This window comes from Strix uralensis, chromosome 1, assembly GCF_047716275.1.
Source record: "Strix uralensis isolate ZFMK-TIS-50842 chromosome 1, bStrUra1, whole genome shotgun sequence".
NCBI classification, from domain to species: Eukaryota; Metazoa; Chordata; class Aves; order Strigiformes; family Strigidae; genus Strix; species Strix uralensis.
In genome coordinates, this window is record NC_133972.1 from 44414570 (window position 1) to 44442225 (window position 27656).

Consider the following 27656-nt stretch of genomic DNA (forward strand, 5'->3'; position numbering starts at 1 on the left):
TCCACACACATGGGAGCCTGGAGCTTGGACCTCTGACCATCCCCTCCGGGCACCCTACTCTGCTAGCTACAGGTGCAGCTGCTGAACTTTGGAAAAAAAACCCACTTTGGATTTACATGTAGAAGAGGCATATAGACTTCAAAAGGGGCAAGATATTCAGGAAAGTGATGTTGTAAGACCTTTAGCAATGACATCCCCAAGAGCACGCCACACCTGTGTGCACCAGACAAGCTTGTGAGGTGTCCTGTCCTGTTCTACTGCTTGTGGCCTGGCCTCAAGGGAGGGTGTGGAGCTGCGAAAGGCAGGTAGCGAGGTGTCACCACCGCTGCCTTCCCCTTCCTCCTTCCCTCCCTGCGCATCAACACCTCCTCGCTTCACCACCACTTTCTTCCTGCCACATTTGCACCGCCGGCCTGAGGCGAAAGCGGCCGGGCCCCACCGCAGATTGCGCCCGCCTCTCCGCCGGGAGACCGCCGAACCCCGGCAGGGCAGGTCCCCGACCCTGCCAGGGGCCCACATGCCGGCCTACCCCCGCGTTCAGGAGGCCTGCGAGCGCCGCTCCCCACGAACCCCTCACCGGGCAGCCCAGCTTTCCCGCGGCCAGCCCGCTCCCCCCAACATGGCCGCCGCGTGCGGGGTGAGACAGGCGGCTCCTCCCGGCATCCCCCGCGGGGCAGCCGCGCTGCCTGGAGACCGCCGGCGGGGCGGGGCGGGGCGGGGGATGCTGCGGGCGCTGCGCGGCGAGGCGAGGCGGCGGCACGGCGCGGCACGGCACGGCGCGGAGGATGCGGCGACAGGAGCAGCAGGCGGCAGTGGCGGCGGAGGAGGACGAGGAGGAGCGGGGAGCGATGCGGTACTGCGCGGCGGGGCCCTGGCCGCACAGCGGGGGAGCCCTCACCACCCTCCTGCTGACAGGTCGGTCACGGCGGCGTTTCACCGCGGCAAGCGGGCACGGGCCTCGCCGACAGCCGCCGGCCGGTGCCGCCGTGCCCCCCTCTCCTGCGGGCTTCGCGTCCCCTCTCGGCAGCGCCGCTCCCTCCCCGCGTTGCCCTCAGGCTGTGCCCCGCTTTCCCCCGACTCCCTGCCCCCGTCGCTGCGGGGCCTGAGCTGCCCTGGCGTCCCCCACCCCGCGGCTCCAGCCGCTTCCCGGCGCGCGGGGGAGCCGCCGGAGGCGGCGCAGGGATGGCGGCCTGCCCGCCCCTCGCCGCTCCTGCTGCGGAGAGGACCGCCGCAGCCCTCCCCTCCCAGCGCGGCGCCTCGGCGGGAGCGCCCCGGCTCCGGCGGGGCCCCGAGCTGCGGGAGCCCGGCTGTGGCGGGGGTGGCCGGGGCGGGGGGCGCGGTCTGGCGGTGGGGGAGCGGGTTTGCCGGCGGGGCGCGGGAGCGAGGCCTGGCTGAGAGCCGCTGCAGGGCGGGGGCGGCTCCGCTCCCGGGGCCGGTGGCAGCGCCCGCTGCTCTCCTCCCCTCCCTCTAGCTGACAGGGCTGGTGCCTGTCCCCAGGCGCTGGGCTATTTGGAGCACAGAGGCATCTTTTGTATCCCACCCCCGCTTCGCCCCCCCCCCCCCCCCCCCCCCCGAAAATGATTTCCCGGTTTGACCACTTAATCCAACTGTTAGAGTTAAGACAACAACAAAAGTCTTAATCCCGCTCCCTATTGCATGTAAATAATAGCTGTCACGCAATAGGCAGGTTTCACATCCACAGAGTTCTTCACAGTGAAATACTTCAAGTGGGTCAGACTTAATAGCAGCCCAGCCCCAGGAGTGCCTTTGTGAGACCGTTACTACCCCAAGAGCAAGTTAACAGCAATGTATCTATTTCTTTAGGTCATTTTGTGTCTGAGAAGTCAGTGGTGTATCATCTGACAACAAATCTGCTCAGTATCTTCTTGAATAATATTTAGGTTCACTTCCAATACTTCTTTAAGTATTTGACCATTCTTGTCATAGGATACTGACAGCAGAAGTGACATGAGGCATTGGACATATTAAAGATGCAGTTAGCATCTAAGCATTAAGTTGTTCAATGTGAGGATAAAACTTTGCATTTGTTAGATGCAAGATACAGCTTTCTCCTTATGTGGAAATTCATTCTGCCTCTTTTGCCGCCCTCTCCCAAGACCAGCTGTGGGACAATAACCAAGAAGGAGCTAGGACAGTCTTAGGATAAGCTTTCAGTATCAATTAACATATTAAGTTTAAAAAGGTTCAACTGAAATGAGCTTCTAGAAGCTGAGTTGTGAGTTTAATCCACAAGTCCCTCCCAGGCTACACGGTAAGGGAGGAGATCTTAAGGTTTTTAGTGTTAACTTTTCAACTTCAAATTCAGACCTTTTTAAGCTTGGTTCAGTTGGATTTTGTTAGTTAAAACAGCAGGATACACAGTTTGAGACCGATGTAAAAAAGGAAGCATGAACTTAAGTTCAGTTAAGCCCTTTTTAAGAGATATTTGTATAAAATTTATTCTTCACCAAAGTGGAGTTTCGTAGTATGTTCCAGGTCTGAATTCAGGTACAATACAAGAGAGCTCATAGAAGTTGAATGATGCAGACTATCCCAGGAACTCACCAGAGCTCCTCCCCCATACCCCTTAAGCAAAAAACCCAACCCAAACCGCCCCAAAACAAAGATCATTGTTTTTATGGTAGCATCTTCCTGCTTTCCCAGAGCTTGACGTCTTAACTATGACCATGTGAAAGAACTTCCAACCTCATCTGCTGCTCAGATGAGCCACACCTCTGCATGAAAATCCTTTCTTTTGAATCCTGTACTTAAGTAGACTTTACAGTACTGAAGCATTACTTAACCAGGCAAAAGACATTTTACAGACAAAATGGAACATGAGAAGTAGCACAAGATCTGTAAATAGATTTCTTTGAGCTCCTCTACTAACAGAGATTAGTTTTTCCCGTTTTTCTGTTGTAGCACTTGATCTACAGAGAAACTTGACTTAGCTTTTTGCAGTTCTTAAGGATGTATGAAACATATACATAAGGGCTTTTTGGAGGAGGCTGGCAGCTGTCAGAAGTCCAGGTTGTCCCCTTCCCACTCCTCTCCTCCCTCCCTGTGGTGAAACATTCAGGGATATAAAGAGGTTTAAAGGGTGTAAGAGTGATTTCAGAAGCCCGACCTTTGCTCCTAGATGGCTAATATAGTACTCACATGGAAGGTACTGACTCTTAAACACTGACTGATGATCATTTTCTCCACTGCTAGAAAAAATGGGACATTGTTGTGAGAAGTGACATTTCATGTCAAGCATTTCTGATGCAAAATAGGTAGTTGTTTTTTGACTCCAGCTTCACAGTAACAGACATGGTAGAAGTTTACTAAACTAGTAGAGATGTCTGACATATTAGTTTGGCAGAGCAATGAATTGCCCCCGTATTCTGCTTCTACAGAGAGAGTGATCATCAAAATGGTTTTTGAATGACTGTGGCCATTTTATGGTTGTTGCCCTATATTTGTACACTACCAGAATTAGTTGTCAGTGCCCGTGTTGTCCCTGGTTTTATCCCAGGAATAGGGAGTCATAGAGCATGGGGTCATATTCCCCTTTCCCTAGAAATAGGTCAAAATGGGGAAGGAGCTCATTAGTTCTCACTTTAGAAGCTGTGATTACATGGTCACATTAACTTGTCATAAAGCTGACCTGCTACCAGAAAACATTCTCCTGTCCTTCCACAACTAGGCATTTTTCACTGCCTTCCTTGTAGGTGCTAAATAACTTGTACAGTGATACTGTGAATTGGATCACCTGGCTGAAAACTAGACCTCCCACAAACAAAAATCGTTCACAGAAAACAATTTACTGATCAGGACTGGTACGGGATCATTTACACTGGTATGTGCTAGGTGGCCAAGAATGTGCTGGGAATCCTGCCTTTCAGCAGGGCTGCAAACATACACTAGTTTAAAACAACTGTGAAATCACGGTCTAGGGTGGGTATTCAGATCCCTGCACTTGCCTCGCTGTTCGCAGCAGAAGTGCTATTGGCAACACTCTGCTGCTCAGCTGCACCCCATGGAGGGAGGCAGAACGTTTCACAAATGATCTAGTGTTTTCAAACTAATACCATAGCATACCAGCCTTTTTTTTCTTCTGTGGATGCAACCATAAGGGCAAAGAAACAGGTTTGCTTCATACAGGGCTCCGAATCTCTCCCCGTGAAGATGTTGCCTGTCAAGTCTCTACTAATCTGATCCAGATCAATAAATAAAATCTATTGTCAATGAGGACTTGCTTGAATAAGTAATTATAGGAGGGAAAAGCTAGCCATTCTGTTAGTATGCTTTTCATTACAGAAGCACATTATTTATAGGTGGTATAGCTTACATGGAGACATCTTAGAAGTCTTAAAGACAAACAGTAAGAAGCCAGCTATAATTTACAGCAGGAATTTGTCTTGTAGACGTAACTTTTAGTGTGTAAAGAGAGGCTTATTTTTGCTCCTTAATGTTTTTAGATTTGGTTAGAAGTTCATTTAAGTACTTCAGGAGTTAGTCACCAAAGTAAAACCCTTTCTTTAGAAGAAAGATTATTTCTTAACTAAGAAGAAAGAATTTCAAACCTAGACAAGAATATCTGCTATGGTACAGGTTTTGGGCTGTTCTTGCATAGATATTGATAAATTTACAGCAGACACTATCAGTGTAGAGTGCTTTCTTTTTGCAGAGCTCTAGAGGAAAAGAGGGAGTTGCTGGTTTTGATTACTTCCATAGGAATTTGAAAGAAACACAAGAGAAGAGCCAAGAAACCAGAGAACACATATTAGTTTCCCTCCTAATCAGCTGAATTGTTTTTCAAGCAAGTAGTAAGAAGTAGTACAACCAAGAAGTGCTCTAACCTGAGAAGTTTTTACATGACTATCTTACTGAAGTGTTTTCAATGCATAACAGGGTGCTACAGATTAAGAGCTGAAGGTATGGATTTCAGTATTCACTGATAAGTATTGCTGTGTTGGAATTAACAGGAACATGTTACATAGGTCAAAAATATACATTGTTTTCTTAACAGTCTCGTTATGGTGCTCATTATGTAATACCAAAAAACATTTGTTTACATAAACATAAACTGTGTCTAAATGTTGTTACAATTGCAACACAAACAACCAAAATGTGTTTTAAAGGTAGGTTATTTTTACTGGCAGTCCAAGCCATGAGCAGTTAGAAAGAACAATCTAGTGATCAGACAGAAGTCTCAGTGTCTTCAAATCTATGACTTTTCTGAATCCCTTCAGTCTTTTAAATCAATTGCCATCTCAGAAATTTTGAATGTAATTGCAGGGATACTCTAATAATTCATATCAAGAGGTGATAGAAATGTAGGGGACATCCTGGAATAGCAGGTTTACAGGGTCACCTGGCCATATCCCTTGGTTACACTGTGGGCTTGGGGCTGAACTGCAGGAACTAGCAATGTTTTCCTCACCTTCATGGAAAAGCTATTCTAATTTGGTTCTCTTGTCAGGCCTGCAGTAGGAGGGAGAATGGCAGTGGGTAAATGTTACTATTAATAAAGCATGAGGTTTTTGTTCTCCCAGTAGTTAATTTGCAGCATTCCTAGGAATGCAAATGCCAAAGTTTCACAGTGAGACTGACAACATGCCTTATTGAGTTACTTTTCTTGAATGATCTCAGAGATATATTCAGATGTTACAGCTACAGTGGATAGCACAGAAACAGGTAGAAAACCATTACCTACTGAACAAAGATGAATAAGCTCAGAAGCGTTTGGGTTTCATTTGAACTTTTACACAGTTACAATAAATGGAGTGCAGAGGGACCTGAGCAATCCACAATGGAGAACTAACACAAATTAGTTCTTATTTCTTCTGTAGTAGCTGTTGTTGAAGGGGATCTTATCTGTTAGAATGTAACCAACCTCGATGTGAATTCCACTGAGAGAATCCACTTTGATTCATAGTAAATTTCTACAGTGATGGTTGCTTATGTACTGCATATTAGGTGAGAGGAAGGGGTGTGGAGGTTGGAAAAGGAGGGAGAGTAGGTGGTAGTGCAGCTTCTGCCTCCTCTAGTGGATGATGTGACCAATTCATAGAATCACAGAATGGTTTGGGTTGGAAGGGACCTTAAAGACCATCTAGTTCCAACCCCCCTGCCATGGGCAGGGGTGCTTTCCATTAGATCAGGTTGCTCAAAGCCCCATTGCTTCCAGGGAGGGTGCATCCACAGCTTCTCTGGGCAATTTATTCCAGTGCTTCACCACCCTCACAGTGAGGAATTTCTTCCTTATATCTAATCTAAATCTTCCCTCTTTCAGTTTAGAACTGCTACCCCTCACTACACTCCCTGATGGAATCCCTCCCCATCTTTCCTGTAGGCCCCCTTTAAGTACTGGAAGGCCGCTATAAGGTTTCCCCAGAGCCTTCTCTTCTCCAGGCTGAACAACCCCAACTCTCTCAGCCTGTCCTCATAAGGGAGGTGCTCCAGCCCCCTGATCATCTTCGCAGCCTCCTCTGGACCTGCTTGAGCATGTCTGTACTCCTTATGCTGTGGTCCCCAGAGCTGGACACAGTACTGCAGGTGGGGTCTCATGAGAGTGGAGTAGAGGAGGAGAATCACCTCCCTCGACCTGCTGATCATCCTTCCTCTGATGCAGCCCAGGATACGGTTGGCTTTCTGGGCTGCGAACACACGCTGCTGGCTCATAGTCCATTTTCCATCGACTAATACCTCTGAGTCCTTCTCCGCAGGGCTGCTCTCAATCCACTCATCGCCCAGCCTGTATTTGTGCTTGGGATTGCCCCGATCCATGCACAGGACCTTGCACTTGCCCTTGTTGAACATCATGAGGTTCACACGGGCCCACCTCTCAAGCCTGTCCAGGTCCCTCCGGATGGCACATCCCTTCCCTCCAGCGTGTCGACCACACCACACAGGTTGGTGTCATTGGCAAACTTGCTGAGGGTGCACTTGATCCCACTGTCCATGTCACCAACAAAGATGTTAAACAGCACCAGTTCCAATATGGACCCCTGAGGAACACCACTTGTCACTGCTCTCCACTGGGACATGGAGCCATTGACCACAACTCTTTGAGTGCAACCATCCAGGCAATTCCTCTTCCACCCCGAGGGCTCCATCTGTCAAATCCATGTCTCTCCAATTTAGAGACAAGGATGTCATGCAGGACAGTGTCAAATGCTTTGCACAAGTCCAGGTAGATGACATCAGTTGCTCTTCCCTTATCCACCAATGCTGTAACCCCACTGTAGAAGGCCACCAGATTTGTCAGGCACGATTTGCCCTTAGTGAAGCCATGTTGGCTGTCACCAGTCACCTCCTTATTTTCCATATGCCCTACCATAGTTTCCAGGAGGATCCACTCCATGATCTTGCCAGGCACAGAGGTAAGACGGACTGGCCTGTAGTTCCCTGGGTCTTCCTTTTTTTCCCTTTTTTAAAAATTGCGGTTGTTTCCCCTCTTCCAGTCAGGGGTAACTTCAACAGACTGCCACGGCTTCTCAGATATGATGGACAGCGGCTTAGCCACTTCATCCACCAGTTCCCTCAGAACTCTCAGATGCATCTGATCAGGTCCCATGGACTTGTGCCTCTTCAGGTTCCTTAGATGGTCTCAAACCTGATCTTCTCCTACAGTGGGTGGTTTTTTGTTCTCCCAGTCCCCACCTTTGCCTTCTGTGACTTGGGCTGTGCAGCTGGAGCACTTGCCAGTGAAGACTGAGGCAAAAAAGTCATTGAGTACCTCAGCCTTCTCTATATCCTGGGTAACCAGGTTTCCTGTTTCCTTCTGGAGAGGCCCACATTTTCCCTAGTCTTCCTTTTATCACCAATGTACCTATAGAAGCATTTCTTGTTGCCCTTGACGTCCCTGGCCAAGTCTAATTCTGCCAGGGCTTTGGCCTTCCTAACCTGATCCCTGGCTGCTCAGACCATTTCTCTGTATTCCTCCCATGCTGCCTGTCCTTGCTTCCACCCTCTGTAGGGTTCCTTTTTCTGTTTGACCTTGTCCAGGAGCAACTTGTTCCATCCATGCAGGTCTCTTGGCAGTCTTACCAGACTTTCTCTTTCTTGGCATGCATCATTGCTCCTGAGCTTGGAGGAGATGATCCTTGAATATTAACCAGCTTTCTTGGGCCTCTCTTCCCTCCGGGGCTTTATCCCATGATACTCTGCCAAGCAGATCCCTGAAGAGGCCAAAGTCTGCTCTCCCGAGTTCCAGGGTAGCAAGCTTGTTGTGCGCCCTCCTCACTGCCATAAGGATCTTGAATTCCACCATTTCATGGTCACTGCAGCCAAGGCTGCAATGGTGTCATTGGTAAACTTGCTGAGGGTGCACTTGATCCCTTACATTTCCCACCAGCCCCTCCTTGTTGGTGAGAACAAGGTCCAGCATAGCACCTCTCCTTGTTGGCTCCTCTATCACATGGAGAAGGAAGTTATCATCATCCCATTCCAGGAACCTCCTGGATTGCTTATGCTGTGTTGTCCCTCCAACAGATATCGGGGTGGTTGAAGTCCCCATGAGGACCAGGGCTTGTGAACGTGAGGCTGCTCCCATCTGTCTACAGAGGGCCTCATCCACTCAGTCTTCCTGGTCGGGTGGCCTGTAGCAGACCCCCCACTGTAATGTCTCCTTTCCCTCTCTTCCCTTTCATCCTGCTGTTTAATTGGGCAGATATCTCAGTGCTGGACACCAGTGGATCCTCGCTAACTGCCTGGGTACAAGCTCCGAGTTGAGCTGTGGGCTAAGGCCCTTGATGCAAACAGCTCACTGTGATAGATGTTTTGTTTCAACTTGGTGGTGTCAGTTTCTAACTGTTTTGCTCCATGGTTCTCAGCAGCCTGTCAGAAATCTGTGCCATGTGTGGACCTGTGCTTCTAGCTCAGGATGCAGGAAGGACTCTGAGCCAGATGGGATATGCTGTAGAGGAGTGAAAGGGTAGTTTATTTGGAGCAGGATTGTGTGGTAAGAGAGTAAAGGGTAGTGAAAGCATGGCCTGAGGTCCTGGTCTGTGGCATGAAAGTAGCAAGTATGTGTTTAGGTCAGGTCCCAGGTGAGGGTGGAGGTGTGGGAGAGAGGGGAAGTGCTGGCTTTTGAGAGCTGGAGCTGTGTGCTGTGTCAGTAGTGGGAGAGACGGGCTTGAGATCCTACTTCAAAGAAGCAATAAGGAGGATAGGTAAGGGTGCAGGGTGGTGTGGGGATGTTAGACTGTAGTAAAGAAACAGGGAAGGTGAAGTTGGTCCATGATACTTAGGTCCTTTTTGGATTGCGATGTGGGCAGAAAATGTTTTGGATATCTTCTCTGTTAAATGTTCTGCTGTAAAATATTAATATTTAAAACATTTACTTAAAACCTATGCAAATATAATTGAAGGAAAAATAGTGTAAAATAGTAGAAATATAATGTATATTTATAAAATAATACAAATATAAAAAATAAATATAATGGAAAACAAAAATAAAAGATTAATTAAAGAAAAATATAATTAATGAAAAGAAAATAGAGAACACTGTAGATGTACTTCACCTGGGCATGTTCGAGTCCAGGCACAGACCTGTGAGTTGCTCCTGATGTTACAAGCACTGGTGGGCGCTCCAGCAACTGTGGCAACACGTATAACAAACCGGAGAGCCTGACATTATTAACATGTTTTTCAGCATGAGTACAAGGCTGATTAAATTAATTCTAAACTGTCTCTTTGATAAAATGCATAGTTTGAATCCCTGAATTCTGTAGTATAAGGCCTCTTTTGTCATCCTTTAATCATATTCACAGATCTTCCCTGAGCTTTCTTCATGTTGTCACTGTGCTTCTTGAAGGCTCTATGTAAGTACTAGACACAGCATTTGAACAGTGATCATATCTGTCAAGTACAAAAATAAAATCTCTCTGCACCTCCTTGATGTTGCTGTTTACTTATCAGCCATTCTAACCAGTCTTCTGCTGAAAGCTTTTGTTCAACCAGACAACCTGACGCATGTCCCTAGTTTTTCATCAAAGTTCAGCATCCCTGAAGTGCGTGCTCTGTAGTGTGCATATGACATGCTGCCTTTGTTCCTGGGTATGCATTTACATTTTATTCTGGTGAAGTGTACATCACCGATCACCTTTTTACTAAACAAAGCAGACTGTTCCGTGTTACTAGCATATCATTTCCGTGATTTGTCAATCTCCTAGCCTTTTTTTTAACCTGCAAATTTTATCAATATATATTATACCTCCAGGTCATTCATATATATTTTATATATGTATAAAAAGTCAAATTGCATAAAGCCAATGCCAGAACCCTGTGAGGCCCACTACAAATCTCATATAACAAATTAACTCTCCAGTAGCCCTATTCTCTTGCTTGAGACTGCCATTCCTGTGGTGAAAGCTGTTGAATGGGCAGTGTGCTCCTGAATTATTTCACACCTGTCATTTGGAATCAAACAGATGGTCATGTATGTGTATATTATAACATCACACTGTAAACTCTAGGATCTGAAAATAGTGACACTGATTGCTTTTCCGGTTCCCCTGTGAAATGCAGTGTAGGGTGGAGAGCTGGACAGGTAACCACTTTCATCCCCACAGCTAAACCTAGCATAGCTTGTGAACTCAGATCAAAGAAAAGACACTTACTGATCATCTATATTAAAAAATGCATCTTATTTTGCTTGGTGCTGGTTTGTAGCTGACAAGCCACAAAAATTGCCCAGCTCATCCTGTTGAAATATTGGAACAACTTTATTTTACCTTTTTGTAATTTCTTGAGTGTTCCAAGAATTATAGAATATTTACACTAAAGGTCACATGCAGTACTGAGTTGGATAGTCCCTAGGACAGTATTATAGTAAGACTTGCAATGTATGCAGCTCAGTTCAGCAGGGAGAAAGTTGTCCATCTTGCAGGACATGTAAAACACTGGGTGTGGATTAATATTATTTTTTTTATTAAATCAGATCCTTTGTGTATATTTTAAATCAAAGAAACTTAACAGTAATTCGTAATTTAGAAACATTATTGTGTTAGTATGGTAATTTGAAAGTGTAGGTTTTTTTTATTACACTTGTGGTTTGAGCCCAGAGGGCAACTGAGCACCATGCAGCCACTTGCTCTCACTCCTTCCTCCTCAGGAATGGAGAGGAGAAGATAAAACAAAAGGCTTGTGGATCGAGATAAGGACAGAGAGGGATGACTCACCTATTGTGGTCATGGGCAAAAGACAGACTTACTAGGGGAAGAAAAAGAACATAAATTTAATTCAAACACCACCAACATTTAACAATCAGAGTAGGACAGTGAAAAGTATAACCACATCTTAAAAACACCTTCCCCCCACCCCTCCCTTCTTCCTGGGCTCAGCTTTGCTCCTGATTTCTCTACTTCCTCCCCCCAGTGGCTCAGGGGATGGGGTTTGTGGTCAATTTATCACCCATTGTTTCTGCTGCTCCTTCCTCCTCGGCGGGGTGGGGGGCACTCCTCACACTCTTTCCCAGCTCCAGCATGGGGTCCCTCTCACAGGAGACAGTCCTCCACGAACTTTCTCAGACATGACTCCTTCCCACAGGCTGCAGCTCTTCACAAGTGCTCCAGTGTGGGTCCCTCCAGCGCATTGTAGTCCTCGCAGTAGTGCTGAACTACAACAGTGTGGGAGTCCCTCAGAGTCCTGGCCTTCTTCGGGCGCAGCCACCTGCTCTGGTGTAGGGTCCTCCATGGGCTGCAGATCGACATCTGCTCCACCGTGGACCTCCATGGGCTGCAGGGGGACAGCCTGCCCTCTCACCACGGGCTGCAGGGGAGTCTCTGCTCCAGTACACCTCCACCTCCTCCTTTCTTTCACTGACCTTGGTGTTTGCATAGGTGTCTTCATCACAACTCCAATTCCTCCTCCCAGATTCCCCTTCTTAAATACGTTATCACAGAGGCGCAGCCACCGTCGCTGATTGGCTCAGTCTTGGCCAGAGGTGGGTCTGACTTGCAGCCAGGGGGAGCTTTGAGAAGCTTCTCACAGGGACTACCACTGTAGCCTGCCCCCCTCCAAAACCCATGCCACACACAAACACAAACCCAATACACACTTCATCCTCAATTCCATTTTAGGTGTTACCATTATAAAGACTCATTCACATGCATAGATTGAGCATTTGTGTATCTTGACTACTGCGTAAGCCAGATCTGTTGGGCCTCCTAAATTCTGTTTGGAGAATGTGATATCAGTAATGTAATAGCTGACTGGTATAACTCTGTCAGCAGAAGTCTTCACAGATGTTTAAGCTTCTATTGTAAGTGATATTTGCATACTTTGAGTGTTTGCCAATAAGTCTTCATTTCTTCCTGCAAACTGTATGCAAGTACTGCTACTTGATGTTTCTAATATTGCTATTTTTACAAGGAAGTTAAGATGCTGATCCGATAATATCTTTTAGCTGGGGTTTGACGTGAGTTCTTGCTCCCAAACTGTTTCAAGAGAAAGACTGTTTATTATGGCCACTTTCCCTTTCCTAGCATCTGACTGAAATTCCTTCCCTCTGCACTTTCAGTTGACAAACAGCTGATATATCTATTATTCATCACAGAAGAAAGGGAACAAAAGAACAAAACGTGGGAAGTAAGGAGGGAGCTTTCTCAGGCAGTTCTGCTACTGGTGAAACAATCATTCTGTCAGTTCCACAGCTGCTTTCTGGCTCCTGTAATCATTTGCTCGTCAGCACATTTAAACCTTCCTGCACCTTCAGCTTCACTGATGCAGCTGTTTTCAGGCTGTGTTCTAGCTGTATGGGATGAAGACAACAATTTTTAACTGGTTCTTTTTTCAAAATTGATTATTGGTTATGCCTGCAAGGCAAAGCGATCAACCCCATGTGTCTTTATATAAGCAAAGCATCTTTATATAAGCAAAGCTGTGCTCTTGATTATATTACTTTTCCTTACTTTGGTCAAAACATACTATGCTGCTGAAAGTAACTTTAGATGTGTCTTTTCCTGTATATTAGGTTTTGCCAGTGCAAATATATTTATCAGAGAATGCTCTTCATCATCTTTATCAGTATAATTATGTCAGCAGAAGTGTCTGCAGAGGTTTAAGCATTTAGTGTAAACTTAGCTTATTTGGAAAAACTAGTGTCAAAAAAGTGACTGTCAGGAAGATTATTATGTATTTATCTATTCAAATCAAACACCCATCTTTTTTTTTAACCTGAGGTTTCTAAACTCTGAACTGAGTTTAGAACCTGATTTAGAAGGCATCTGATCCCATCTGATACTTGGTTTGTGGGAGTCTGTTGATCTGACTAATTTTTTTTTTTTTTGCATTTGTTTTATTCTGAAAAGCTTTTTTGTTAAGCTCTGCTGATGGCAATAATGGAACAGTTAACTGGACGACTAAGCAAGCCCACAGTTATATTATCAGCAGAATAAAGGCTGTTGAGAAGAATGGTGAGTTTAGGCTGTAAATTTAAATCCCATGTTGGTTCAGTCAAATCTGCTTTTAATATTACTCTTGCTTTTTCAGTCATGTCCTTGTTTTAGGAATAAGGTGCTATTTCAAGGTAAGTACTTTGGAAAATTTCACATTTCTTCAATCTTTTAAACATTCACAGACCTGTGTGTCTTTGAGTCTTCCCCAACTTTTCCTGTTCCTATAGCTTTGCTTAAAATAATGGCTGTGTGTATACCTAATATTGCACATTTTCTTATCACGGCTGATTGCTTGGAGGTACCTCTGCAGTTTGCTTAATACAATAACTTGTCTGTAACAATTAAAATCTTTTCATATGCATAGATGACAGTAAAATAGTCTTTTTACATATGTAAGTACACACAGAATATTTTAGTTAGTGTATACTAGCTGAGAAAAGGCTTTGTGCTGATTGCCTATCCAGGCAGGCAATCTGGATTGGCCCCCAAATCAAGTTATTTCTGGGGTTGTGCTTCATCTGCTAAAAATCAATGGAGAAAGAACCCACTGAAATTCCCAGAAAAAAATTCAAGGTGGATTTTTTTTTTTCTGAAGATCATCAACATAGAGTCTTCAACCAACATGGTAAATCTTCTGAAATTTCTGGAGGTGGGGGTCATCTGTATCTGATAACAGGCTCTGGGCTGGAGGCTGATACAATCCTAGCTGAATTCCTGGCTGTGCCCATGTTCAAGACCTACAAGAACAACAGCCAGGACAGTTTCTATACATGTTTCAAAAAGTGATGTGTATTTTCCAACCTTCAGTTCCCAATTAATCTACTTTCGCAGTCTCCAGAACTTCTAACCTTTCTGCACAGATATATCTTGGGATCTACAGAAAGTCCTCCAAGGGGTCTGGAAACAGGAAGGAAGAAAACACTGCTGTTGAGGTAGCTGATACTGTCTTTTTTTCCAGCCGGAATTGGTTGTGATCCTATGTAGTGAAGATTTTTAATTTCCCCTGTTAGTTTTAGAGAAGCCTTTCACAGTCCCTGAGGTTTTTATCTGCCACAAGGAATTTGCCCAGGCAATTCACACCTGGCAGTCTGCTGTATGAGATTAGTATCTAGAAGTTGGTAAGTATATTCAGTTTCACCCCTAGATCACCTAAGATGATTGCACATTCATCTCCAGTCTCAGGCAGGCTTATGAAAATAATTGTGGGTTTTAAAAGCTTTTGAAGAAAATAGCATTTCACTTGTTTCTATTGAAAAGCAGTGATTGCTGCAGTGGGCTGAAGACTCATCGTTTTCCTTCTGATTTTGAAGGGACTTCATAGGGGAAAAAGAAGAGAGCTTCTCTGACAGGGGGGGTGAGAACTTTTGAATTCTTAATTTCCATACTTGTGTCATTACAATGTGTTTGTCATAAGATAAAATAGGTGTGTGGGGTTTTTTCCTTTCAAGAGGCATTTTTAGACTTCCACCAAGATCACTGTTTTATATCTGCATGAAATCCTGATTGGTATGCTTACTTCAGCATCAGAGAACGTCTCGTTACTAGGAATGGGCAGGCATTTAGTGGTGGCGATAGATTTCCTCTGACAAAAAAAAAAATGTTATATGGGTTTTTTTCCAGTAACTGCTGATTCTATTATCGTTCGTCCTTTCTAAAACTATTGCTTATGGAGAAAATATACATTACTTTTTCACTGTTCTTCCTGTTTGAAATGGATTTTCATTGTAGAGTCAAAGCATCAGAAATGGAAAAATTGATTTTTTTTTTTTCCCCCCTAGATATTTGATGTGTTTTCAGCCAGCCACCATATTTTTGTCAGCTTTTCTGCTCTATTAATGTTATTAATTACTTTTTCAGCTGTCTTAAAAATATTTTAAAGGAAATTAATTAGTTTCCTTGTTCTATTTACAGATCATTCACAGAAGTGAGTGGAAAAGTTTTTTTGGGTCATCAATTTACTAATTTTAATTATACAAATCAAATAGCTATGTTACTGTACTTAAATCAAGTCTACATAATTAAAATTACAGTAACTAGTTTATTAACCACACAAAATTGTAATAACCTATTTAAATTTCAGGATCCACTTTATTTTTTCTTTAAGGTAAAATTATTAGAAAGGTATTATGTCAGTACTGTGTTAAAAGTGGTTTCCAAAAGTGAGAGAAGGCAACTGCTGTGGAATTTGATCAATAGTATATCCAGAGCTTGAGACTATTAATTCTGCAACATCAGGCTTGAAGAGTGGGAAGTATGTAACTAAATGTAGAGGACTACATTACAAATGTCTGCATCTCCTCTCAGCTGCGTCTGCAGTCAGTGGAGATCTAGTCAGTGTAGTCAGGAATCTAGGACATGATTCATCTCATTTTACAGGAGAAATCAAATTAATCAACCCCTAGAAGTGTCTGTTTCTTTTCCACTGACTATAAAAGGAGCCTGACTAACTCAGTGGTGGATGTTGTTTCTGTAGGCATCTAAAATTAGGTGAGATAGATTCCATACGGAGTACGTGGTGCGAGGGGATGGAATGTCTGTGATTAATGCCTAATTAGCAGTGGCTTTTTAAGCAGATCTCAAGAAAGAAGGTTAGTATAATCATAAGGCTGGAGAAATTATACCGGGATTAGAAAATTACACCAGTTTGAGACACATTTCAAATGTATTTTGCTTATTGATCCAAGTGTTGAAAGTAGCCCTTTGTCTTCTAGGAGGTGCGGGTTTGTACCTATGAGTTTGTTACAATGACTCTGAAGTCTCTTTCAGAGTTGCTTTTCCCTGTGACCTTACCCCCATGCTGTATGGCCTGTAATCTTTGTTCGGAGATGTGACTTCACATGAAGTTTCTTTCAGTTTAGCAAGCAAGGCAGGTAGCTATGTATATCTGCATCTGTGACTTATCTTTATTTACCGCTTGTGTAATCCTCATCTCATTGACGAAAATTATCAGCAATGATTGATTCTTTCAGGGCGCTGACTTAAAATTGAAGAGTAGTGTGGAATAGTAGTACAGCCTACAGTGCGTCCTGTTAAAACACCATGAGAAGCACCTATTAGATCAGTATTCTCCATTTATACTTAAATTTTTAAACATGGCAATAAAGTGGTTTCTTACCCATTTAATGTATCATTGATTTTTGTATTCTTCTAATTCATTAAAATGTGTATATAGTACTGTGCCAAATGTGTTATACCTAAATAAGATTTTATTTTAACAACTAAATTTGTAACTGCATAAAAAATAGCATATTGCTTTTACATAGGCTGATTGTTCTGAATTAAGTTTCCTTCAGGCTTTTAATTCTGAGTCCTGTAAAATACGGCTTCATTTTTTTGTTTGGAATCAGTGACACCTGTCTGGCCTATAAATGCCCATGTTCTTCTGTTTTATCCTTCAAAACAAGCACAGCATCTTCATTAATGAGCTCTCTAACCAGATTTTTAGATATATGTTAACTGAACTTGCTGGCTCTAAGAAAGTCTGTCTTTAAAAACTCGTAGAAATCCTGAGCTGAAGTGAATTGCTTTGTCCTTTTCTGCACAAGAACTGAAAAATCTGCCATTTCCATTCAGTAAGGAATCAGTATCATCGATTGGTAAGGTTCCTCTGTGTTTCTCATGTTCCTTATTTCTATGTAAAATACCAGGAAAACATGATTGTATCATTCTTTTGATGTATTTTTATTCATGTAATATTACAAATAAACCAACTACAAAATTACAATAGCCTCCCTCAGTTTGGTGGTTTTTTTATTGCAATAGAAATAAAGGGTTCATGCAACTTCTGAAATACTAACATAGTTTTGTTTATTGCCGTTTTGGAAGGGATCCTGTTGGGCAGAGAGAGGGTTTGCTCTGTGTTCTGTCCCTAAATCTGTGCAACCTTTTAAAAAAACTTATTAACAGGTATCTAATACTCATTGCTTTCCTTCTCCCAGATTGCCCACATTGCTATTGAAATGCATGCTGTGTTATCTAGAGCATGTCTCATTTTTGCTTTTTTCTGTCTCTTATCTTCCTTTCTGCTTTTCAGTGTACACGATTCTGTCTAAGGTGCACTCTGATCGGAATGTATACCCTTCTGCTGGAGTTCTTTTTGTTCATGTTTTGGAGAGAGAGTACTTTAAGGGGGAATTTCCTCCTTACCCAAAGCCTGGTATGGGATGCTAACATCTTCCATATTATATAAAATGTAGAAAAAAAAAGTTTAAAAGATTTCAAGTCTATTTAGCATACCTTAGAGTTCGGCATGTAGCATACATAGGACAGTTTTTAGTTTCTGTTGAAATATCTTCAAATAAAATAATGTATGTGGTCCTACAAGTTTAAAATGTTCTGGTTTGTGATCATCATTTGGGAAAAGATGCATATAATTGTGTATTGTGAAAAATGTGCTTAATAATTTGGGAAGGCGTGATAACACGTTACATATAGGAAGTATACTTTTTCACTTTTGCATTAAATATGAAATCATGGATGTTTAATAATTACATCTCTTAAAAATGCTGTTTATCTGGTCACTGTTTCAGATGTAGTATGTATTAGGTTATATAAAGCAGTGCTTTGAAAACATACAGTAACCTTGAGACACAATAGAAGATTAAATCAAATGTGAGACTACGTAATGATGTTTTCTTTCATTTAAAACAAACGCTCCTCTGGATTCAGCCTTCATATATTTAGGAACAGTTTAATGCTAGTAAGCAGTTTGTTTTTAGAGAAAGTTGTGATTTCCTAAGTATGGTGTTTTGATGTACACCTAAGGCAAACCTAAAGGATTGGTCACTGGTGGGTTAGAGTATGTATAAGCAATCTAGAGCGGGGGGGAAGAGAAGGAGAGAACATTCTGCCCCACATGCTTATCAACAATGAAAAGGAATAATAAATATATATATGTCTTATATAAATATAACTGTCCTATTTTCCTATTAAAATAGGAAAAAACTATAATAAATGTACAGTGCACACATAATCAAAGCCTGTTTCATTAATAAGCTTTTGAATTGATTTGAGAGTACTAGTTTCAAAACTCACTTTAAAGAAAAAATAAGCTTCTGTAAGCATTGGTTAAATTTTGTCATGAATAAAACCAAACGTTTTAAAAATTTCCTCTCCTTGAAAAATGGATGCTTTTCCTAGCATGTATACCTGGGTCTTCATTTCATGTTAACAGTGACTGGCAAAGCGAAGTTTGCCTCAGTCCCATTTTTCTCCCTATTTTGACACACAGATGGAAGGAACCTGGAAATTTTACTAAAGATGGGTTGTCTTCCGAATCTTTGCAGCCCCAGCCTGTCTTGACATTCACGTGATTCGAAGGCAGTATGAATCTGATTTCAGATACTGCTGAAATTGTTGTATCCATAGATGATTGTGATCATATCAGAAATTCACTGTAAGGCCAGCTGTTACCACAGTCCTTTTGTTTTTGTCTGCTCTTCTGGATCATTCGCATCGCCTACCTTGATGAAGGGCAAACCGGAATGTATCACAGGTGTCTTTCAGATTTTTTCCCCAAATCATTTGTGATGCTGGGAATTTTATTATGAATGAAATAGATTACATTACTGGCATGTCCTGAGAGAATCGTGAGCAAAGTTGCGTTACACCCTGGTGCTGGTTTGGTGTGGTTTGCGTCCCTTTTACCCACGGCCAGATGTGTAAACGCGTACCTGAAAACTAGTTACCCTTTGGCAACAGGTCTCAGTCTCTTTGTTCCCCTCTGGAGGAGATGACAGCTGTTCTTTCTTTGCTGGGCTGTTTCTGCCTTCTGTGCCAGCCTGCTTGTCATCTTCTCTTGTCACTTGTCCTACAATTGCTGCTGTTCCCATTTCAAAGCTGAGCTGGAGGAACGCCGTGCAGAGGTGTCTGCGCAGGCTCAGAGTGGATTTGCTCGAGTTCCGTGCCTCAGCTGTAAGGTGCTTACGCCTCAGTGGTCAGGATCTGGTAGTGCTTACAAAAACTAAAATACACAGAAGTCAAATCTGGCCATTTTTAAGAGTATCAATAAGAACCACAAAAACTGTTGTACTGGTTTAACTTAAGGGGCTTTTAGAGATTGCATCTGAACCATTGTATTTAGTAGCCATCAGTGGATCCATTTTTCAGGAATGTCTGGTCTTTTTGAAATTATTTTTTCTCTAAAGAAAAACTACTGCCAGGTTGTTGGTGCTGAAGACCTGTATGTATATCCTGATGCTAACAGAAGCTTTCAGACATTATGATTACACAGCCACTCTTTACAGTAAGCCTGCCCAGGTACATTGGGTCTCCAGAGCTGTTATTAAAAATGTAAATAAAATAAGGGTTTTCTTGGAAATTAAAGGACTGAGGACTTTGTGCTTTTGTCAGTAAGGAGGTTAGATGCTTCAGTTCTAGGTGGAACTGAGCTCTAAAAATCAGACCTACTAGTTAATGAGTGCAAGCACACAGTTAGCCAGGACTCTTAAGTAGTACAAGCACATTCATCTCTGCAGTTGGTTACACTTTTCAGATATGAATTTTTTAATACTTACAAGTGCTGAGTAGGAGTTCACATATTTCTGATGTGGAGGTTAGCAATTTTTTTTCTTTTTGGAAATGTTTAGAAGACATAGCTGGAAGACAATAAGATTTTCTAATGGAAACATCAGAATGAAAGTGTATAGTATTTTCTTGTAAATACTCTAATGTAATTTTTCCTGTCTAGGTGAAATAAGTAATGATCCTATAACATTTAATACCAACTTAATGGGCTACCCAGACAGACCTGGATGGCTACGCTATATACAAAGGACACCATACAGTGATGGAGTGCTCTATGGCTCACCAACTGTAGAAAATGTGGGCAAACCAACCATCATTGAGGTATTTTCTTTTAAAGGTTCAAAAGATTTATTTTGTTTTAGAGTATAAGATTCAGAATTGTCAACAAGCATTTGCCTCTTTTTTTGAACAGTTAATTAGATTTTTTAAAAAAGAAATGACATTAACATTTTCTCTTCGGTACCGTTGTATCCCTTTTGAGAGAAAGCCAAGTTGTATGACATTTCATGTTTGACTTTTAAGGTATAATTAGTAAATAGCAATAATGATTTAAGTTTGATATTCCTAGGTGAAATACCTTTAGATTCTTGCCCTTCATCTTTCTAAGAGGCTTTTCATTTCAGTAAATTACGAATTAATAAAAGTTGTATTCAAAATATAGGGGGAAAAAAAGCCTTTGTGAACAACTGTACTTGAAGAATATCTGAACTCAGAACTTTGTTAAATTCTACCCTAAATATGGGCCAGACCGTTCTCCACAGGAAAATACAGTATTCAGTCAATAAAGAGGTTTTGGGTTTATTTGTTGGGGTTTTTTTAAATTAAATTATTTTTCATCAAATATTATCTGGTTCATTATTCATGTTTATTGATAAATTTAATTTTAATTAGCACTTACATGTATTTAATTCTATTCTTATAAGTATAACCATGACAAAACCTGCCACTTGATTTTTGACAATTAGCTATACAGATGTTTAAAAGCACCAATTATTCGTTGAGCAGCAATTGAAAGGGAAAAAGGACTATATTTTCTGCCATGTACATCACAGACGGCAGACTGAATCAGACACTGTGTCGTTCACAGTGTTAAGGAAAATCTGTTCATTAACTTGCTCCAGCCATTTTGCTGCTTCAGCAGTATGGTTGTCTTAAACCCTTGATGAGTTTCTGTTTCTCTAAATTGCATTTGATACAGTTTTCTTCCTCAAGAATGACCTCTCTGCGTGTTAAGTTATACTGTAGATAATTTCACCCATGCTTAATTCTATATACATGATTCATTTTTGATTCCAGCAGGACTAATCACATCTGTAAAATTAATCGTGTGGAGAAGTACTTGCAGACTCCACTTAGCTTTCTGTAGAGGAACCTGTTATTAAAAATTGCCCTTTTTTAAAATGGCATGTACTTTTAGATTCTAGGATCTATATCAAGACCTCTATTATAAACATGACCCCAAGCCTATATTTGAACTAAATCTTGCCTCGCATACAAGTTAATTCATTGCAGTCCCCTCTCAGATATGGCTTTTAAATTAATTCTGTAGTACGTGAGCCAGGCAAATTGCATTTGATCCACTTCCTAGTGCCACCCGAGAGGAGCGGTTGCATATTCCTGGCCTGAATATAACTTTCATCATGTTGTAATTCCTGAGGTGATGTCATGGGTAGGTCAATTAATTGGAGGAGACCTCATGATTAGAAGAGCCTAATGTTATGCATAGCACTGCAGTAGAGCGGGTAATGTTCTTGAGTTCAGGCTTCTTTGAAAGCTGTGCAAAGAGGGTTTGTGTTTCAGTGAATGTTCAGTACAAAGGCAGCCTCCGCCACTGTCACTATTACTCGGTACAGGTGCATGGTCCACACTGGCAGCTCTCACTGCTGGAGTGCAGACTCGGAGGGCTTACTGTCATGTTCCTGTATAGAGCTTGTACAACCAGAAAGTTAGGTTTTCTAAGTATTAATGTTTTAAACTGCTGTTGAAACAACCCTTTGAAAAATTAATAACAGAATTGAGGATTTGAAAAATCTCAGAAATTTATTTTAATTTCATAATGAAATTGTTACATTACATAAGATGTAATTGTACCAGATAAGCTTTTCTCTCTGTACTTAAATGAACCTGCAGAAGATATTCCAGAGCATTTTTCCTTTACATTTAAATCCCTTAAAAGAAGTGCAGCTTCTGTTAATTTTTATTTCTTTAATAATCAATGTCACAATGGTTTGCAGCTCCGCTGAGAAGCAGCATGGGTCTGTTTCTATTGCCACTCTTCTGCCTCTCCTTTTTCCCTGGAATGAATTAACTGAAGTCTAAAATTAGGAAAAAAGTTAGTCTTTTTCAATTTGTTTCATGAAAGATTTATCACCTTTCACGAAAAAAAAAAAAAAAAAGTAGATAAAATAATACATAATTATACTGATATCCAGCCTTGTTCTGTATTTCTTTTGAACAAGCACTTGGTCGTAGTACATCTTTGGAGTACAGTCACCACTGAGAAGTAACCACTTGCAAGCATTTTGGGCATCCTATACATTTAAATTATAAAATTGGTATCCTTATGTAATTTGATCATGAATCACAGTCATAGAATCGTATAGGTTGGAAAAAACCTTTAAGATCACAGAGTCCAACCATTAACCTGGCACTGCCAAGTCCAACACTAAACCACGTCCTTAAGTGCCACATCTACACATCTTTTAAATACCTCCAGGGATGGTGACTCAGCCACTTCCCTGGGCAGCCTGTTCCAATGCTTCATAACTCTGGCATAAGCTTCCAAAAAGAAGAGTCATGAATGTTGCATCTACCTACTAGTTTTCAGTTCCCCTACAGTTATCCATGATTTTTTAAAAAACTACTTGTGTTGGGGCAGTGCTTGTGTATCCATTCATGGAGTATTACTTCAGTGGGGCTAGAGCTAAAACTAAATCCCAGTCCCAAAGATTAGAATTCCTGGAATCCCGGCACTCTTTCCTTTAAATATCTCTATCTAGTTTAGTTCACTAGGAGATATCAATGAAAGTAGGTCTTATGGTATTGGTGGAGGAAGGTGGAAGGGGAAACAGAGAAACTGGTCTTTGATTATGGTTGTTCTTAAATCAAAAACAGCAGAAAAGAAAGAATACACATGTATGGTAGAACACTTTTATCTGGACCAAAATATATTATATTCACATATATCCCTTGGACAATTGTATTTGGCTATAGACTAGTCGAGGAAATTCCAGTATCATGACTTGAAGGTAGTACTGCATGAAATAAATTGATCTTACCTTTCAAATTTTGTATTAATGAACATTCATACATTTCAAAGTAAGGAGGCAAAGCATTTAAGAGGTGATAAGTATTTCTAAGTTATCAACTTAATTTTCATTGATGTTTCATTTATCTGATTTTCATATTTGCATTGTTCTTTTGCAATCTTTTTAACTCTAGATCACTGCATATAACAGGCGTACTTTTGAGACAGCAAGACATAATTTGATAATTAATATAATGTCAGCAGAAGGTATGTACAGAAAATAGCTTGTGTTTCAAAATGAATAAGCAAAAAACATCGTACGGTCTCCTTTTAAGATTAAAAAAATAATGTGAAATGGTTGTCTGGTATTCAAGCCAAATGTGGGGCACAAAGGGGAAGGAAGAGAGTTTCCCTCTTTTGATTCAATTTATTATTTTTATCTAATTTTTTTGTGTTAGGTAAGACATTATTCCTCATTCACTAAAAAAAAGGCGTGTTGTTTAATTTACGTTTTTTTCCCTGTCTTTTCAAATGGGCCTTACATGAAGGATTTTACTCTTTTTGCATGTTGTTTAGTTTGCTTACTTCTGCATGTTCTTTGTGCAGAGAACAATCATATAGGCAGATTCAGAAAGTAACAGACTGTGGCATATATGGACATCTCAGTTTAAAAAAATGGAATAGTTTGTGTCCCTAAAATTAGTTGTCTTCATCATATATATATTTATAGTCTGGAGTATTGCAGGTTGGAATCCATTCTCACTGCAGATCAGTTTTGACCCCAAAATTAGCATGAACGTAATGTTACATTTAATGACAATTTACCAGCTGAGACTAGTCTGCTCCTTCATCTCCCAGCTGCTTTATAAATAGCCAGTGGTTTTCAGCTTAAGTAACAGCTAATAGTACTATTTAATTAAACATAATCATATTAGGGTCAAAATTAGCTAGTTCAAATACAAGATTTTTGGAAAGGTGTATCAGTCTTAAAGTGGTATTACATTAATCATTACTTCACATTCTTTGTTATGGAGCCTTTGTTAAGGCAAAACTCTTCCTTTTTCATCACAACTAGATTTTCCTTTACCATATCAAGCGGAGTTCTTCATAAGGAATATGAACGTAGAAGAAATGTTAGCAAGTGAAGTTCTTGGCGACTTTCTTGGAGCAGTGAAAAATGTGTGGCAGCCGGAACGCTTAAATGCTATAAACATTACTTCAGCCCTCGACAGGGGAGGGAGAGTTCCACTTCCTATTAATGACATGAAAGAGGGGTAAGCACATGCTTTTGCCCCACTCTTTTTATTCTTACTGAAAAGCTTAATATTTTTTCACGTTTTCTAGAAGCCTTGCAATTGCTGTCTTATATTTTGGAAATCCAGATTGGTATTAGATATGAAAAGTTTACTGATGTTCCGAGCCCCCTTTATACCATAGGTTTATCATGTTAGGTACATGTTTAGATACATGTTAGATACCATAGGTTTATCATGTTAGATACAATTTCAATAGGTGACAGTTTCTATACATTGATTTTACAGTCTAAGGGATACTAATAAATTAATTATAAAACATATAAATCCTATTAATTATAAAACAGTAGAAAATATGCTTATTTTATAATTCCAGTCTTCTGAACAGTCGTTTGGCATACTTTTCAAGTATTCAATAGTTCCCAATTCACAAAACTCAAAATTTTGAAACAAGGTGTGATAGAGCATAGGTTACAAAGCCACTTAGATTTCCAAGAGCATTTAGCATGTAACCGTGTCATTTGTAGCTGTACTGTGAGTGAAATTTAGTTACGTGCTTCAGGAGCACTGTGGGCTTTCATCCGAAAGTGGTAAGCTGAAGTATCTGGGGAATTTACGTTGCTGAGTATAAACTGCAGGAATTCACTACTTCCAGTTATGATTCATAACCATAAGTTCTGTTCTGAAATAAGATACTTCAATTAGAAACTAATAAGGATTCAGTCTTTTCAGAATATGGTTGTGGTAGTGCTTTTTCCCTGGCAAAAATAAAGATGCCTAGTTATTTTTAAATATCTTGTGTCAAATAATATCTAAAGAAGGGCTGAGGATTCAAAATCCGAGATGTGTGCAGAAAAGATTGTTGTTTCAGACCCCTTTTCTGAGTTTCTGAGCACATCTGAGGAAGGACTAACCAGAGTAATAGCAGAGCCACTTAATACAAGTGGCTACATTTCAAATGTTTAGTTAGATAATGCCTAATATACCAAATGGCAACCAGGACCTAATTTCTGTGTCAGGATTCACTGGTACATTATACCTGGTAGAGTAGACTGTATTTTCCAGCAGCATTCTACATATTTAAATATGAAAATTAATAATATGGTTAGCGCAGTAGCTCTTATTTTTGTATTGTAATGCTAAATGAAGTATTAAGTTTACATTCAGCTTTCAGTATTCTGCAAATTTTGTTGGCAATGCATAGCTACATTATAGAATCTTTTATGAGAAGCTGGGGGCTTTGGCAGGTTCATATTAGGTTTAGAAAGTCCTCGTGAATTTTATTTGAAAACATGGGAAGAAACTTTTTGGAAAAACTGTGCTGAGCAGGACTGAAGTTTTCCTTTAGATACAATTATACTATTTTAATGCGATTTTCAAAAGGAGTACTGATTTACTTATGTGAGGAACCTACACTTGGAGCTCTATGACTTCATAGAAATTGACAACTTTGATGGTAAGCAAACATGTACATTATGCAGCAAAACAGAGTAAGTTGTAAGAAGCAGCTAGAAAAATCCTTTTGATTTCAGTCTATTCATATGCTTAGATAAAGTATGCTATCAAGAAAAATAATGTAAAAAAATCATGTTAGTCTTTAAAGCACAGCTGAATGTTACCGTGAACAATAAATGTTTGGAATAGTATGTGGTTGTCCTTTGGGGATTTGTGAGAGGTACCCTGACAGTCTGTCACTCATCTCTTTCTGCAGTGTGTATGTTATGGTTGGGGCAGATGTTCCATTCTCTTCGTGCTTACGTGAAGTGGAAAACCCACAAAATCAGCTGAGATGCAGTCAAGAAATGGAGCCTGTAATAACCTGTGATAAAAAATTTCGTACTCAATTCCACATTGACTGGTGTAAAATCTCTCTGGTGAGTTATTTTATTATTGCATAAAAATGATGTTTGTAGAAGTACAATATTTTATGCCAGACATGACTGAGGTAGGAGTTTTGCCAGCCTGGCCAGACAACTCTGCCAAATTCCACTTTATCATGACTGATTGTCATTGTTTTCCATCTAGCAGAAACTCTTAAGATTGTGAAAGGATTTTGCTATGTAGGCTAAATTCTATTAGGTTGAGCACCATTGAAACCACCATATTCCTTTTCACTAGTGGTAATTTATATAAATGGCCAGAGGGCTTACAGAACTAAAAGTATTGAGAGGATTATTTAGGTGGGCATAGTTTGTTAATTCAGTGTGCTAATACTGCTAGTTACACTTACTTTCCTAAAAGGTGTGTGTGTGTATACATATTTATATGTTTTCTCAAATATTGAGTCTACAGCACTGACCAGTTAAATGTAATTTCTATGCTGTTAAAAAAATCTTTCTGAAAATGGTCTAAAACATATTTAATGTTAAAAATGAAATAGAAAAAGAAAAGCAAATAATGTTGACTAATGAAATCAAAATAAATGGGAACATTCTTCTCAGTCGAATACAGGAAAAATGATAACCGAACACTAATTAGACTATTTGCCATGGAAGGAGTGTAATTCCCAAAGAGGCTTTTAAAGGTTATTGTTTAGTTCTGGTAATGAAAATCAAGAAATAATAGAGTATTGGAAGAGAATGTTGCAGGTAAGTTTGAACAAGGACGGCGAAGGTACATAAAATAAACTTAGATGGTTGTTGAGCTACTTCAGACATTGCTCAAGAGGAAACTGAAGGGGAGATATGAAAGGCTTTTGTACAATGTGAAAAATGTATTGGGTATGAGAAAAGGTATTCATACACAAAATCGATTAGGTAACTTCCAGCCCTTTCTTTCTATACACTATAAATTAGGAAAGCTGTTAGAAAGCTGGAAAATACTTGTTTTCAAAAGAATATCCAGATTATTTACTGTTTATTGGCTTTCTGTTGAGAAATTGCAAAAGGAACATGTGTACACAGCAATACTTACCAGCACCTGAAAAATAGTAGAAGGCAGTCAGCCTTTGTCAAGAACAAACTGTGTCAAGTCTTTGATTTCCTTCTACAAGAAAGAAGTAGAACAGAGGTGCAGCAGCAGATGTCATTTCTTTTTGGTAAGGTTTTTTTATAGTGTCTCATAAGCTCAGGAAAATGACCTAGATGAAGCTAGGACCTAGTGGAGAGCTGGTTGGATAGCTGTAATCATAGTAGAATTATTAATAATTCCTTGTCGTTGTTCATTATTAAGGTGGATGGTGGAAATGCTTTTGAAATGAAATTTGCAGTCCCCATGAAGCTGAAAGGATCTGCAGGTGCATTG

At 40.8% G+C, this 27656-nt stretch overlaps 1 protein-coding gene across 5 annotated transcripts in view; it reads left to right on the top strand.

Annotated features, from left to right (window-relative positions):
- Positions 1–756: 756 nt before the first annotated feature.
- Positions 757–27656, top strand: part of SGCE (sarcoglycan epsilon) — a 37773-nt gene continuing 10873 nt past the window's right edge. For 2 of the 5 annotated variants that reach the window (XM_074864212.1, XM_074864218.1), the window contains exons 1-7: positions 757–915; positions 13302–13406; positions 17422–17544; positions 20077–20234; positions 23355–23427; positions 24236–24434; positions 26125–26287. In XM_074864212.1, coding sequence (XP_074720313.1) covers positions 786–915; positions 13302–13406; positions 17422–17544; positions 20077–20234; positions 23355–23427; positions 24236–24434; positions 26125–26287 — 951 coding nt within the window. In that variant the 5' untranslated portion in view covers positions 757–785. The remainder of the gene's footprint in view (positions 916–13301; positions 13407–17421; positions 17545–20076; positions 20235–23354; positions 23428–24235; positions 24435–26124; positions 26288–27656) is intronic. The other 3 variants (XM_074864228.1, XM_074864246.1, XM_074864236.1) reach the window with 3 other exon arrangements.